Source organism: Magnolia sinica, chromosome 15 (assembly GCF_029962835.1).
Source record: "Magnolia sinica isolate HGM2019 chromosome 15, MsV1, whole genome shotgun sequence".
Lineage (NCBI taxonomy): Eukaryota > Viridiplantae > Streptophyta > Magnoliopsida > Magnoliales > Magnoliaceae > Magnolia > Magnolia sinica.
This window is the reverse complement of record NC_080587.1, coordinates 40,794,362-40,810,708: the sequence shown is the minus strand read 5'-3', so window position 1 is coordinate 40,810,708 and position 16,347 is coordinate 40,794,362. Positions and strand designations below refer to the sequence as shown.

General features: G+C 40.7%; 1 protein-coding gene and 1 non-coding gene across 5 annotated transcripts in view; both read right to left on the bottom strand.

Annotated features, from left to right (window-relative positions):
* Positions 1 to 9,197, bottom strand: part of LOC131227894 (uncharacterized) — a 35,463-nt gene extending 26,266 nt beyond the window's left edge. For 3 of the 4 annotated variants that reach the window (XM_058223723.1, XM_058223725.1, XM_058223726.1), the window contains exons 1-2: positions 9,013 to 9,153; positions 6,927 to 7,197 (exon numbers count right to left, since the gene is read on the bottom strand). In XM_058223723.1, coding sequence (XP_058079706.1) covers positions 6,927 to 7,099 — 173 coding nt within the window. In that variant the 5' untranslated portion in view covers positions 7,100 to 7,197; positions 9,013 to 9,153. Of the gene's footprint in view, positions 1 to 6,926; positions 7,198 to 9,012 lie in introns of all 4 variants that reach the window. The other variant, XM_058223724.1, reaches the window with a different exon arrangement.
* A 4,052-nt stretch (positions 9,198 to 13,249) lies between these two features.
* LOC131228470 (small nucleolar RNA R71) lies at positions 13,250 to 13,356 on the bottom strand. The gene has a single exon (XR_009162973.1). It is a non-coding gene; the product is annotated as a small nucleolar RNA R71 (small nucleolar RNA).
* Positions 13,357 to 16,347: the final 2,991 nt, after the last annotated feature.

Here is a 16,347-nt window from a genome sequence, read left to right as displayed (position 1 = left end):
TAATGTGTGGCCTTCAATTAATCCAGGGACACGTGTAAGGTCTTCAAAATCCTCATTGGTTGTGCCACGAACCATCTTCAAGCCATAAAGATGTATTCGTCAGCCACTTTCGTCTTTGATAAACTTTGAAAGGTCTGATGTCCTCATCAACTCCCCTCGGGTGAGAACAACTCGTATCCGACAAGTTAAAACTTTTGTGCATCTCAAGAAGGTCCGAATCAATCCACTGCAATTCCACTTCTGTAAGCCATGTGGAATCAGATGGTGGCTTGTTCTTCCATTTGACAAGGTACCTTTGGAAGCCCCCATCTCATATGGAAACAATCTCCACATCCATTATCCCTTCAATCTCTTCCTTACGGAAAATTGACGGTGGAAGGGGTGGAATGGGTTGAGAAGTAAAGTTGGAAAGTGGTCAATGATGGGAAGAAACAATGGAAGGGTGAGGACAGAGGACTAGATCTTCCACATTGATCATCGGATTTATTCCCATTTCAGGTTGAAGGTCTACCCTATACGCATTAGACCCAATTTTACACAATACTTTGAATGATCTAATACTTCGAGTTTGTAATTTCTTAGCGGAACCCAAAAGAAACCGGTCTGGTCTAATCCTAACCATTACAAAATCCCCTTCATTAAATTCTGTCCACCTACGATGTTGGTCAGCTAAACATTTATAATTATCATTACTTACATTTATTCGATGTCTTAAAGGTGTATGCAAGTCATGAATGTGTCGTGCAAATGCATCGGCTGACTCGTAAGATCTTTGGATAACTGACATGGGTAACAAGTCTATGGGCATTCGAGGTTTGTACCCACTAACAATTTCAAATGGACTCAACCCTGTAGATCTATTGAATGAACTGTTTTAGGCGAACTCAGATATAGGTAGAATCAAATCCCAAGATTTCACATGTTCACCCACTAAGCATCGTAAAAGGTTTCCACGGCTACGATTAACCACCTTGGTTTGGTCATCAATTTGGGGGTGGTATGCAATAGAAAACTGCAAACATGTTCCTACCATGTGCCATAATGTCTTCCAAAAACAGCTGGTAAATCTGACATCACGGTCAGACACTATGGTTTTATGTAAGCCATAGAGACGGACCACGCCATCGAAAAAGACTTCAACAATATTAAACACATCCGAAGTTTTAGAACATGGGATGAAATGCGCCATCTTAGAGAAGCGGTCCACAACAACAAAAATGGAATTGTGCTTTTTAATCGTTTTGGAAAGCTCAAGCACAAAATCCATGCTGTCTTGTCACGGAGCATGTGGCACAGGTAATGGCGTATATAATCCAGAATTTTTCTTTTGTTGCTTCACCATCAGACACGTTCTACATTGCCCTAAAATTTTGGCGACATCTCGCTTGAGACTTGGCCAGTAAAAACGATCCTCTATGACGGCAATAGTCTTATCACGGCCAAAGTGGCCAGCTATCCTTCCCGAATGAAGCTCCCATATGAGGAATTCACGGAGGGATGTACGGAGAATACATAAACGATTTCCTTTAAAAAGGAATCCATCTCTCAACACAAAATCCCCTGCACTTTGCTGATCACTCGAGAGTAACGTATAGGTACCCCCAAAATATGGACATGTGGGGTACTCGTCTCTCAGTTGCTCAAAGCTGACAACTCCTACACTCAAAGAATTGAGCAACACCACTTTACGGCTAAGGACATCGGCTGGTTTATTCTCTACTCCAGCCTTGTGTTTCAAGACAAACGAATACTCTTGAAGGAACGCAACCCACTTAGCATGTCTTAGGTTAAGTTTCTTCTGGGAGTGAAGATAATGTAAGGCCCAAGGTGTTCCGTATCCATTACGATACGCCCGTAAAGGCCGATACGTATAGGTAACGGCCATGACCGTTACGTGATACAGGGGTGAAAAGGGGCAGTTAGTTTTTTGAGACCGTATCAGCTATTACGGTGGTCGTAAAGGTCGTTACAGGGCATAACGACCGTTACTCCTGTGACAGTCGAAAAATGATCACTTTTTTTTCTATTTAAATTCATTTTCCTCCTCTTTTTCACTTTTCTCATTCCAGAAACTCTCCTGTATCATTTTATAGCAGATTTCGACCACTCTTACTATAGCTTTTAAGATTAAAATTGTGGATTGAAATGATTTGAGTGAATAGATTCTCCGAGGGCCTTTTTTTCAAAAAATTGAAAAATCAGTATTTATGCCTTTTTCTGATTTCTAGTTCTAATGCTTAATTGTGATATGTAAACATTAGAGACAATCATATTAAACAATTCACTAGACGGCCCAATATAACACTTTCACCAAAGAGTGGACCGTTACACTACCATAAACATGTTCAAAACAAAAAATGAATACATATTTGAAATATTTACATTATTCTTGATTTTCTATATATTTTTTCAGAATTTTTTGGGCAAAAGAAAATTTTCAACCATTACGGTATCGACCATTATGGCTGATACCCGTATCGATAATGGTGTGACTGTTACGGCCACCATTACCGATACGAAATACCTTGGTAAGGCCTCATGATCAGAGAATAAGACAAATTACTATGGTAGGAGGTATTGGTGCCAACGTCTCAAAGACTACACTACCGCATAGAATTCCTTATCATAGGTAGAGTATTTTTGTTTTGCCTCATTCAGTTTCTCACTGAAATAGACAACAGGATGACCCTCTTGACTCAGGACTCCACATATACCAACACCAGATGCATCATACGCAACTTCAAAGACTTTAGAAAAGTCGGGAAGGCGCGTGACGGGAGCTTCGACTATCTTGTCCTTAATTTCTTTTAAAGCCTTAATTGTGGCTTTCGACCACACGAATTCTCCCTTCTTCATACACTCTGTAATGGGAGCCATAATCGTGTTAAAACTCCTAATGAATTGACGATAGAATTTAACAAAGCCATGGAAGCTTCGCACTTCATGGATGTTCCTTGGTTCAAGCCAATCAACTATGACATTGACTTTCTCTGGGTCTGCACTTATCCCTTCTTCTGACACTATAAACCCTAAGAACACAACCTAACTAGACATGAACGAACACTTTTTAATGGTAGCGTATAATTTCTCCGCCCTAAGGACACTACAAACCAACTTCAAATGTTCAATGTATGATTCTCTAGTGGTGTTATAGATTAGGATATCGTCGAAGTACACTACTAAGAATTTCCATATGAATGGTCTCAAGACCTGGGTCATCACCCGCATGAAAGTTTTGGGAGCGTTGATCAAGCTAAAGTCATGACCAACCACTTATACAGCACATCCTTCATCTTGAAGGTTGTCTTCCATTCATCACCAGGGCGTATACAGATTTGGTGATACCCACTCTTAAGATCTATTTTGGAGAAAATTGTGAATTTAGCCATCATGTATAATATGTCATCAAGCCTAGGTATGGGAAACCTATACTTGACCATGATTTTGTTCATGGTTCTACTGTCCACACACATACGCCAAGTGTCGTCTTTCTTAAGTGTCAGTAAAGCGGGTACGGCACACGGGCTCATGCTCTCCTGAATGAAACCCTTTCGTAGGAGCTCATATACATGCTTCTTCAACTCTGCATGCTCTGCAAGGTAAGTGCATTAGAACGGTCGTAGATCGTGACGTCATTATCGAATAGCAACGGTCTGCCTCATGGGTGGCAACTCATCCCGCAAATCTTCAGAGAATACATCTCTGTACTCCTCTAAGACCGGGGCTACCTCATGGGGTAACTCTACTGATACTTCTAGTGTAGCCTCTCTAGCCACTAAGGCATACACTGTCAAATCCTCCTCAGTCTCTCTTTCAAACTCTTTAGCTGTGATGATGTGGAGAGACTTGGGTGTGGATTTCCTCACTTCTTTAGGCTCACTAGCCTTCTCACCTTTGTTATATGCAGTGTTTTGTGGTGGCATAGGTTTAATTTTCAACTCTGCATGCTCTGCAAGGTAAGTGCATTAGAACGGTCGTAGATCGTGACGTCATTATCGAATAGCAACGGTCTGCCTAGGATGATGTGACCAACATTCATAGGCAACACATCACATCACAAGGACTCCTTATAAGACCCGAACTCGATGGGTACAAGATATTGATGGGTGACAGGAAGGGAAGTCTTGTCTACTCATGAGACTTTATATGGATCAAGATGAGGGGTGGCCTCTAACTTTAGACGGCCTAAGGTGCTAGTGGAAATTATATTCTGGCAACTCCCACTGTCCCCTATCACCTTACAATTTTTCTCACCACACTTGGCGATCGTGTGAAAGATAGTGTTGCAACGCCAGTCAACACTACTTCTAATCTGGGCTTACACACACTTGGCAACTGCTAGTTTGGCATCATCACCCACCTCATCCTCATCACTCAATGATCCTACGGGCTGACATTCTTCAACTTCAGATTCGCCCTGCTCATATTCGCTATCCTGGGAATCGCCTATGACTAAGGCTTTTCCTTTGCTATTAGTGGGACACTGAGTTGCAAAATGCCCAATATTCTCACATTCGTAGCATCGCACATTTTATCCTTCACCTGGACCAGCACCAAGGACGCTTTTTCCCTTATCATCCCTAGGCCTAGGCGTAACATTCGCCTGCGCCTTAGGTTGATTACCAATGTTGGGTTTAGTTCCCTGGGAACCATTCCTAACATTAGAGTCTCGAGAATCGAACTGTCTTGTGACAGGAGTCTTCAAATACTACTCTAATTCCTACACTACTTGGTACATCTCGTCCAAATCTGTCACGGGACGAGCCCAAAGCTCACGCTGAAGATCCGGTCGAAAGTCCGTCTTGAAACGCGTGAGCGTTACTAGAGGGTCTTCATCAATGTCACACCGCATCATGAATTCCTCAAATTTTGTGATGTATTCCTTGATAGGCATGGATCCTTAGCGTTAAGATTGTCATTGTTCCTAGAGGTTCTAACGATAAGAGAGAGGGAGATGCTTCTCTCTTAGCATAGTTTTCATCTCGCTCCATTGGACAACGGGAGCTCCTCCCACTCGTTCAATCATACGCTCTTTATTGGTCCAATACATCTTCGCTTGCACCACAAGCTTCATTTTGGCAAACCTCACTTGTCGGTTCTCTGACATCTCATGACACTCAAAATAGTGGACCATTTCAATTAACCAATCAATGAATGCCTTGGGGTCAAAGCGACCATCAAAGGTCAGGATATCAATCCTTACATTCTTCATGGCCCTCTCATCAGGATCAAAGAGGTCCTGACATGCCTGTTCTCTACCCACATGCCCGCCATTGGTGGGGGTTTGTCTAAGGGTTGGCTCCTCACCAACACCACCTGCTTGCGACTACACATCTCCCCCAACAGTAAGGTTCCCCCTTTGGGATGCCTCTAATCACTCAAGTCTAGTTTCGGTGGCAGTCAATTTTCGTTCAATATTTTTGTTGGATGTCTCTATGGCAGTTATCTTTTGGAGTAATTGAGCGGGGTGATAGGTTAATTGCTCGTTACTCATGATGGGATGTTAGCCAAAGCCCTTAACACTTCTAGTGGGCATACACCAAAAACTCGAACTCGATTTTCCTAAGCTCGACTCTAAGGTTTGAACAGACCTCGATATGGATGTATGATCCTATTTCTATATGATGTACGAATGCTGTAGATTTTTAGATTTAACTAAAATGAAAACACAAATATGGAAATTCAGATTTATATCTCACAGGACTGTAAATCTGAAAAAGCAGGTTCACAATTTCGGTGGGATGTAGATCTGGAATTATCTAGATAATCTTAGATGAGAAAACAGATGATCCTAAGTTCAAATAACTCAATCTAAAAAAAACCATGCAAAACCTAAAGCTTTGATACCAAATTTGATGCAGAACGGTCTAAACTAGAATGCATGTGTGAGCACAGAAATTATCTAGCCAAATAAACAAAGAAAATTAATTGAAATATTTAACATTTCACATCATAGTAAAGATAATAACAAAGGAAACATGCAATAGTTGCAGACCATCATCACAATCCTTCTGTACTGTATTTAAATCATGCATGGATTGGATCCGGTGAGTGATAGGACCTCCCGATCTTGCATAGTTTCAATCCAACAATCAATGCAACTTCTCTAGTCCAGGAAATCAAAGGATTTCTGGAATAAGGACGGCTGAAAAATCTGAGAGAGGGTTCGAATCAATTCTCATATTTTCAGGGTCAATAGCAATCAAAGAATCTTAGGCATAAAAAGGGAATAAGAAGGTTAGAGGGCTAGAAATAGAATTTAGAAGAAGAAGAGATTAGGGGAATAGAAGAGATTACCACAGAGAGAAAGGGGAAGGAGGCATCAAGCTTTCATTAAAAACCAAAACATTATTAGGTTTACGGTAGAAAACACCCTATTTATAAAATTCAAATTTAAAAGAAAATGACTAAACTAGCCCTATAATAAAAATTTAAAAAAAAAAAAAAAAAAAAAAAAAAAAAACGCACAAAACAAAGCTTTCTAATAAATAAATAAATAATCTCACGTAACAGATCAGTCTTCTAACTCATCCTACACATGTGTCCTCCTAATGTGGGGCCTTCAATTAATCTAGAGACATGTATAAGGTCTTGAAAATCCTCATTGGTTGTGCCACAAACCATCTTTGAGCCATAAAGATGTATTCATCAGCTGCCTTCGTCTTTGATAAACTTTAAAGGGTCTGATGTCCTCATCATTCAGGAAGCATCAAACCAACACTAGATGAAAATAGAGACGCGCACAAGCACATACATGCACGGGCACACGCACACATCTTAGAGAATTGAATGACAGGATTCATGTAGCCAACCCCAACTAGTTGGGATAAGGCTTTGGTGATGGTGATGATATACCTTAGTGTGTAGCCAACCCCAACTAGTTGGGATAAGACTTCGATGATGATGATTTTGATTTAGGGACTTACGTCATTAACAATCGTTGGTTTGCTGCAAACGGCCTGGAGCTTTCATATGTGGAGAGATTGCAATCCTCGTGCTGAGAAATCTCACAAGCTGTGAATGGCGAATGGGGAAGTAAATGCACTCCATGAACCCCATCCAGTGTTTTAGAAGGACTTGATGTGTTCTGAAGACCCATAAAAAAGTTCTGCTAAACTCCAGTAGATTGATTGCAAGCAAGCACTTCTAAATATCACGTGAAAATAATGTTGTTGCAAACATATCTACTGAATATTACTGCCATGAAATAGGAAGAAATCGTTATTACCATAATCACAAAGTCAGGCATCAACTTTCCGAGTAAATAACGAACAGCCGCTGTGTAATCTTAAGCAAATTTGGAAGCAGAGAATTCCAACATGGAAGCCAAGAGATTAAATGCCTCATTTTTTATAACATTTTTTTTCCATTACTAATATTTATCAAGGATTTAAATATTGGTATAAGGGAATGTCAGGGCCGAAAATCAATATGATATTGGGTATATCAGACTGCATCAGACTATACAGGGCTGTATTAGTCGATTCTTTTGGCCAAACAAATGAAAATTTACTGGAAAAAAGGAATGTAAAACACAAGCATCTATCATTTTTCTGTTTTTCTTTTGTTCTACATGAGTGACCAAGAATGTGTAGCAACAAGGAAAGAGATCTGATCTCATTAAATATAAAACAAGTCCCAAAGCATTAAATCCGTATCTTTCACTGATTTTATAATGTTAGAAGAGTCTCCTTTGACAACAATCCCACCAAGTGATTTTCTAACTAAACGACAGGGGGAAATTCCAATCATTTTTTATTGCACAAACCTGTATTTGACGATGCATTAGACTATTCTTTGACAAGAATATCACCATTGAACCTGACTTGCTAAAGAAGATGCGAATTGCCTTTAACTAGGAGTTAAAAGAATCTCGCATAAACCTGAGATGGCCCAATAAAAAAGCGTCAAGTGCGCATGTCAGAGGTGGAGCCCACAATCAAAAGCAAAGATTCTTCTGAGCGAAATAATGTTTTTCTCCTTTCACGGCCGCATGGTGCTTTTTCATTGGGCCACGTCAAGGATTCTTGTAATTGGGCGAATGGTCTTCACCGTAGGTTTGCTCCCTACAGGTGAGGGTTCGATTCCCCTCCTTGGCTTTACCCAATACACATGGTTGTGGGTGATTGCGTGTATTCGCATGGATTAGTCTTACTTCAAAAGGAGGTGGGGACACCCTGTGTCTTCAAAAAAAAATAAAAAGGATTCTTGTAATTGGGGTTACAGGCAATTCATGTCCTGATAAACAAAAACCAAATAGGCCCTAATCAAACACAAACCAAGCATGATTTGGTAGATTGTAGCCCATTACATTGAAATACAACCCAAAAAAAAAAAAAGAAGAAAATAAAAGGTGATGGTTTATTCCTTTTTCCAATTTCATCCATAATGGCCACTGTGCTTTGATTCGTCGAATCCCACTCCTTTTTTTTTTTTTCTTTGAGAATTAAATCCCACTCAAATATTGTTTTCTGATCCAAAAAATGCCTAAATTTAGTCTAAGATGAGTTTCTAATCCTCTTTAATGCTTAGAATGAAGAAAGAAGTTGCAAGAACGAAAGAGAGAAACCAAAAAAAAAAAAAAAAAAACAACAACAAAAGAGGGCCTTTATCGCTGCATCAGACCCGTTACAGCCTGTATCAGCCATAGCAGCCGATACAGTCCCATACGGCCCATTTTTCTGGTCAGCGAAAGGAGGGCTGATGCGGGAACAAGATGGCTATGTGGTAACCGATTTTTCAAACAATGATCCTGACCTCAGACCCACTCATGCTCTGTACTTGGCACATCCCAAATAGGATTAGATTAGGCCGTGTTTGGATGCAAACATGAATTGAAACACAAATATGCAGTTCAAGCAACAAAAAAACAATTACCAGATTCGTTTACGTTTCCATAACGAGAAATTAGACCTCAAATTGCTATTTCATTTGCTTTCTAGTACAACCTGAAAGTGATGAAATTGCAATTTGGAGCCCAAACACTCAATACCAGAAAGAAAGAGAGAGTACCTGCTAACTTGCGCTGAGGAGTGGGAGGTGTCGCTCTGCAGCTTACATAGAAAGACTGGGAGGGGAAACCTCAGCTGTTTAAATACCCAAAGTGAAGAGATATTAACCCGGAATGGAAGCAGATAAGGTGCTACTCGGGTAATACCAACCCTTACCCGTGCGGGCAACATTATTGAGGATTTGTTGTATTATCCACGCCGTCCATTATATTTTTCCAGCTCATTTTAAGACGGGATTCCAAACATTAAGCAGATCCAAATCTCAGATGTACCACGCCACAGGATGCAGTGATGATTGAATGCGCACCATTAGATAAGGTCAAACATACCTAGATGGTCAACCATATACGGATAAAGAGAAAATACAAAGATCATTTTTGATGAATTGAAAACACAAAAACTTAACCTGATGGAAAACTACTGTAGCTTTATGAATGTTCCAATGTTGGTCGTTCGGTTTCCTTTTTTCCCATAGTGTAGCCCACTTCACACATGAGTTTTGGATTCTCTTCATTTGTTATACCCTCGACACGGATGGACTGGGCATTTCTCACAAAGATCATAGTGGGCCCCATGTAGCATCCGAGGGAGAAATTTAGGACTGTAAACCCCACCTTTTATCCAGCCGTTTTCTATGAAAGAAGGCAAACTTTGTTTTGCAACTTAGACCTACACGTGCGGATTACGAATTTCAGGATGAAAATACCCCTCCTTTTCACTGCTACTGCTTTTCCTCTCTCTTTCAACTGTTTTCTTTTCCTCTCCCTTTCCACTGCTGCTTCACTGCCGTTGCTTTCACTCCCTTTCCTCATGTTGAGGGTCAAATATTGCATATCAGACCCCAATTATTACTCGAATTCACAAGTACGATACTGTTTAATGGCTCGTTTAATCGTATTTGTGATGTGGATTATATTTACGAGCTTGGATCGAAATAAGGTGCTAAAAGTCTGGAGTTAACACTCAAAATTTACCAAGGCAAGGTACGGACTCTATGGGACCAAGATCGACGGATTTACACACTAGAGATCCAAGGAAATTGAGAAGCTGAAGCTCAAGTGGCCTAAAAGTCAGCTAGAATGCAAGATCACAAGGTTTTCACCATCCATTTAGCTCGAAACTCCATATGTGACCTGAGGATCATAAATGAACCGTACAAGTAAAATTTGAACCATCGGATCCCTCTGAAAGTGTCCCAATGGACAGATCAGCCTATAAATTAGTGAATTAAGGCCCACCTGATATCGGGATGCGCTCCAATTTTGGTTTCAACGGTATACATGAGGTGAAAAAGTGGATGGATGGATTGAATTTTGCATATACATCAGGGCGAGACCCACCCTATGAAGGTGGAGTGCACAGAAGCCGTGCACTCGCCGTGCACGAAGTGAGCCAATTCGGTCAACAAGCGCTGACCCGACTCTAGTTTTCTGCTGTGCGAAATCGGGCAACAGGGACCTGCGGTCCAGCCTTGTGGGCCACCATCGTGACTTAAAGGTCCGATCTGGACCGTCTATCAGAATCCTATAGGTCCTCTAACCATCGCCTAGGTGGTGGAATCCTGAAAGATGATGGATATTTGATTTCATCTGTTAAAACGGACGATAGACGGTGGAAGAAAAACATCGGTGGACCACACCAAAACTCGACAAAAACCGGCCCATTCTGACCTAAAAATCGAGATAAATCCGGTGGACGGCTTGGATTGATCATTTGAAGCTGATTGTGGACCCCACCATCGTCACAGCGTAACGATACGCAGGCCCTATTTTTGCGCCGGACGCTGTCCGATTTTTGCGGCAGGTTGTGCGCTCTTGGGGGCGATCGACGGCTGATCTGAACCATTCATCATGTAGGACTGCCAAAAAAATCCTAGAGGACGTTCTCCTTTTAGAAAGAAAGCAAGGAAAGTGGGAGTAGAGGGGCGCTGTTTTCTTGACTGCGTAGCAAGATTTACGCAGGGGAGGGTTTTTGCTACTCAAGGAGTGCGGCTGACTGTATTTTTGCGCACAGAGTTCCGTCTCCAACTGGACCTCTCCACGCTCCAAGCCACCGGCCTTGGGTCTTTTATAAATGAGAGAGGAGAAGAAAGAGAATGGGGCGATAGGAATCTTGAAGTTGGACGTGAGCACGGTTTGGGGCTGACGTGGAGCAGGGAGAGAGATAGAGAGGAAAAGGTTTTTTTCTTTTTATTTTTGTTTAAGGTTAGCCGCATCATGACGGGCTAAACCTCTTAGCTAGGGCTAAGAGGTGAAGCTTGTAGTGAGATGGGAGACTCTATTTGTTGATTTAACTATTTAATCGTGAATTGAACTTGATTATGGTTTAATTATTAAGGGAATGTTTGTAGTTTTTAATGGTCTATTGTGACTGAAATTACAATGGGTCTGTGATAGCTTTGAGCATGTTCCTTTCCTTTTATGTTTATGACGTCAGGAAGCCCTATTGTTCACCATCGTCTCATGGGCATGGTCGGATGACGATACCCTTCCTAACTTTCATGCACTATTGATTGGTTGGTAATTAGTTTAATCATATTGTTTGCTTTTGTCTCCTGGGCATGGTTAGATGATGGAATCCATTCTAATTCATATACCTTTCATCTCTTGAAAACCAGATCAAGTAAGTTCAGTTTAAATTCAATAATTCTTGATGCAGGCATAAGACCTCCCTGATCTCTACAGATGGATCCTCTGAATCCCTAGTTTCCTTCCTCTGAATTTCTTAAGTTTTCGATAATTATCCCATAATTATTCCTTAAATTCTATTTGATTTAGATTACATCTTTTACTAGTTCTAGATCTAGTTAGTTCCAGATCACGTACAATTTTCAGTCCCTGTGGATTCGACCTGGATCTCACCGAGTTTATTACTACATCACAACCCTATACTTGGGGAGTGAACAAGTTTTTGGCGCCGTTGCCAGGGACTGACGGTTGCGATTTTCTGAAATTAATTAGGTTTAGAATTAATTTAAGATTAGAATTTGACTAACTTTAGTTGTAGACTTTTATTTGATTTCTAGAACTAACTTGCTTTCCTGTTTTGTAGGATCCTGACATAAGTTTCTAAATTGGTAATTCCTTCCTAATCTCTCTACTTTTTCTACTTTTTAGAATTAGGGTTTAAATTTTAAAAATTTTTAATTCTAGTATTTTTCTATTTTTAGGAAGGTGTTTATTTTTTGGAACTTCCATCTTTATTTTTAGAAACTAGGTTAGTTATTTCCCTTTTTAGAAAATTTTTCTAATTTTAGAAACTAATTCATCTTTCTTCTATTTTAGAAACTTTCTAATTTTAACTCTTTTAGAATCTAACTTTGTTTCCTAATTTACTTTTAGAAATTTTTTACTTATGGAATTTTTGTTTAGAAACTAACTTTCCTATTGTGTAGGCCTTTAAAATAGGAATTTCTAATTCGGTAAGTTCTTTCTCTCTACTTTCTATTTTTCATATCTCTTTTTAATTTACTTTCTAGTTTAGGACTTTCTTCCTTTTTAAGGATTTTCTAATTCTAGACATTCTCTTTAGAACTGACTTGTTTGTTTTCTTTTGCAGGTCCTTAACTTAGGGGCTTCAATTTGGTAATTTCTTTCCAACTCTCTCTCTCATTCTTTCTAGATTTTCTTTTCCTTTCTTAGGATTAGGCTTTGAATTTGATTGAGGGCTGCGAGTGTTTCATGCCCAAGTGGGCCCGTGACAACACTCGACGTCTCTTGACTGAAGGAGGATTGGTTGAGGGGTTGACTATCCATCGCAGGACTAGACACTACTTGAAATCCCCTGAGTTAATTGAAGTTATGGCCGAAGACCAACCTCCTCTACTTCCACCCAGGGTGGAGGATACCCAAGATGAGAATGAGGTGCATCAGGCACTCCCGCCTTGTACTTTACGAGATTATCTACAACCGGCGGGAGTGAGTATGCCCTCATGTATGATTTTCTCTGAAAACACAGGACAAATGGACATCAAGCCAGGAGTTATCCAACTCCTTCCCAAATTCCATGGACTTGAATTAGAAAGTCCATATTTACATTTGCATGAGTTCGATGAGATTATAGCTACATTATGTTTTCCTAATGTATCTGAGGATACAATTAGGCTGAAACTCTTTCCTTTTTCCTTAAAAGAGAAAGCTAAGACGTGGTTACATTCACTACGTCCTAGATCCATTGGCACATGGAACGACATGCAGAGGAAATTCATAAAAAAATTCTTCCCACATTATAAAACGATTACCCTCAGAAAAGCAATCATGAACTTTGCCCAAAAGGAAGATGAAACATTCTTCCAATGTTGGGAAAGGTTCAAAGATTTGGTCAGTTCATGCCCACAACACGGATTTGAAACGTGGCGCATTACAAATTTTTTCTATGATGGACTGACATATTCAATGCTCCAAATGGTCGAGACAATGTGTAATGGAGAGTTCATTAATAAAGATGTTGACGAGGTATGGGATTACCTCGATAGTCTTGCTGAAAAAACACAATCATGGGACTATTACCCAAAGTCGAACACCACGTCTAGGCCGACTCAATTAAAGGAGAAAGGTAGATTATATCTCCTGAAAGAAGAGGATGATCTCAAGTGTAAAGTGACTACGCTCATAAGGAAAGTTGAGGCCATGGAAGGAAAGAAGGATAAGGTTAATGAAATTGTTTGCGGCATCTGTGATTGCAACATTCATACAACTGAGAATTGCCCTACAATACCCGCCTTTCGAGGAGTGTTGAATGAACAAGCTAATGTCGTAAACTATCAAAGACCTTTTACTGGACCTAACTCCAATACGTACAATCCTGGTTGGAAAAATCATCCAAACTTTAGTTGGAGGAATGGACAAACGACTACCCCTGAAGGTTTCTTCAATCAAAATCCAAATCAAGTGAAACCTCAAGAGGAACCGGTTCAAAATTCCATACAAGAGCTGGCTCAGGCAATGCGGGGAATTACAGATTTTATGCAAAAGATAGATTCTCGTATGACGGTTATAGAAAAGGGGATGCTTCCTGCACAACCTCTCCCCAATCCTAAACCGCAGTACGAGATTAATGATCCCAGCTCTTCAAATCAAATGGGGCTCGCTAAATCCATCACCACTCTTAGGAGTGGAAAGATCATTGATAAAACTCTTCCAGTTGGACCCGAAAAGCCTCAAGAACCAGAAGAGGATAACAATGATGGATCCAGTGATGCCCCACAAAAATTAGAATCGGAACTTCTAGAGAAGCCAGTTGCTCCGTTCCCCCAACGGTTGGTTTCACCAAAACCTCTCTCTAACTCTCAGGATATCCTAGAGGTGTTGAAACAAGTGAAAGTCAACATTCCTCTACTTGATGTCGTGAAATAAATTCCTTCATATGCCAAATTTCTGAAAGACTTATGCACGACCAAAAGACGGCAAAGTATTCAAAAGAAAATTTTCTTGACTGAGAAAGTGAGTGCTATCCTAAAGCAAGACGTGCCACAGAAATTCAAAGATCCCGGTAGCCCAACCATATCATGTGTAATCGAGAACCATCGAATTGATCACGCACTTCTTGACTTAAGAGCGAGCGTCAATCTGATTCCCTACTCAGTATACAAACAGTTAGGTTTGGGTGAATTAAAACCCACCCTAACCACACTACAATTTGCTGATCGCTCTGTTCGTGTATCAAGAGGGATAATTGAGGATGTGTTGGTCCAAGTTGATAGATTTTACTACCTTGTAGATTTCATCATCCTGGACACCGAACCCATCAATAACATAAGCACTTAGATCCCTGTCATTCTTGGCCGCCCATTCCTTGCCACTTCAAATGCAATTATCAATTGCAGGAATGGTGTCATGACTATGTCTTTTGAGAATATGACATTGAAATCAAACATCTTTTTCAATAACGGCAGAAACTTAGAGGAGGATGACGATTTCCACGACATTAACATGATTGACTCTTTCGTGGAAGATACGACACCTCTGACCTTGTCCTCCGACCATCTAGAGACGTGCTTGGCTCACTCCCATGATTTTGATGATGACATGATTAGGGAGACGTGCACCTTGCTTGATACTGCACCGGTACTTGAAGTTAACCGGTGGAGGCCACAATTTGAAGAATTGCCATAAACCGATGTAGTGCCTCTATCGTCTAACCTCAAGCCGCCGAAGCTTGACCTAAAACCTTTACCCTCTAATTTGAAATATGCCTATTTAGGTCAAGATGAGACATACCCGGTGGTGATCTCTGCCCACCTGGAGAAAGAACAGGAGAATATGCTCATATCTACTCTCATTGAGCGTAAAGGAGCCCTGGGATGGACAATAGCGGACCTCAAGGGAATCGATCCCTCGATTTGTACTCACCGCATATATCTTGAGGATAATGCAAAAACTGCTCGGTAACCACAATGTAGACTAAACCCAAACATGAAGGAAGTGGTTAAAGCCGAGGTTCTTAAACTATTGGACGTGGGTATCATATACCCTATATCTGATAGTCAATGGGTGGGTCCAGCTCAAGTGGTCCCTAAGAAGTCCAAAATCACCATCGTAGCCAATGCTAATAATGAACTCGTGCCAACTAGAGTCACTACTAGTTGGAGAATGTGCATTGACTACAGAAAGTTGAATACCGTCACAAGGAAAGACCACTTTCCTTTACCATTCATTAATCAAATCCTGGAAAGGTTAGCTGGTCATTCCTATTACAGTTTCCTTAATGGGTATTCGGGCTACAACCAGATAGAGATAGCCCCTGAAGACCAGGAAAAGACCACATTTACATGTCCCTATGGCACCTTTGCCTACCGAAGGATGCCATTCAGACTATGTAATGCCCCAGCCACCTTTCAGCGATGTATGCTTAGTATCTTTTCTGATATGGTGGGGCAATATCTAGAGGTCTTCATGGACGATTTCTCTGTTTACGGTCCATCTTTCAGCAAGTGCTTGGAAAGTCTTAAATGTGTGCTGAAAAGATGTGAAGAAAAGAACTTGGTGCTTAATTGGGAGAAGTGCCATTTCATGGTTCAGAAGGGAATTGTCCTTGGGCATATCATCTCGTCCAAGGGAATCGAGGTAGATAAGGTAAAAATCGATCTTATCTCTAACCTACCTCCACCTAAAAACATCAGAGACGTGCGATCCTTCTTAGGACACGTAGGATTTTACAGGCGATTCATAAAGGACTTTAGTCTCCTCTCTCATCCTTTATATAATCTTTTGCAAAAGGATGCACCATACGAGTGGACTGAGTAATGCCAGGAAGCTTTCACCAAGCTTAAGGGCATGTTAACCACTGCACCCATCATGCAGCCACCCGATTGGAGCCTTCCTTTTGAGCTTATGTG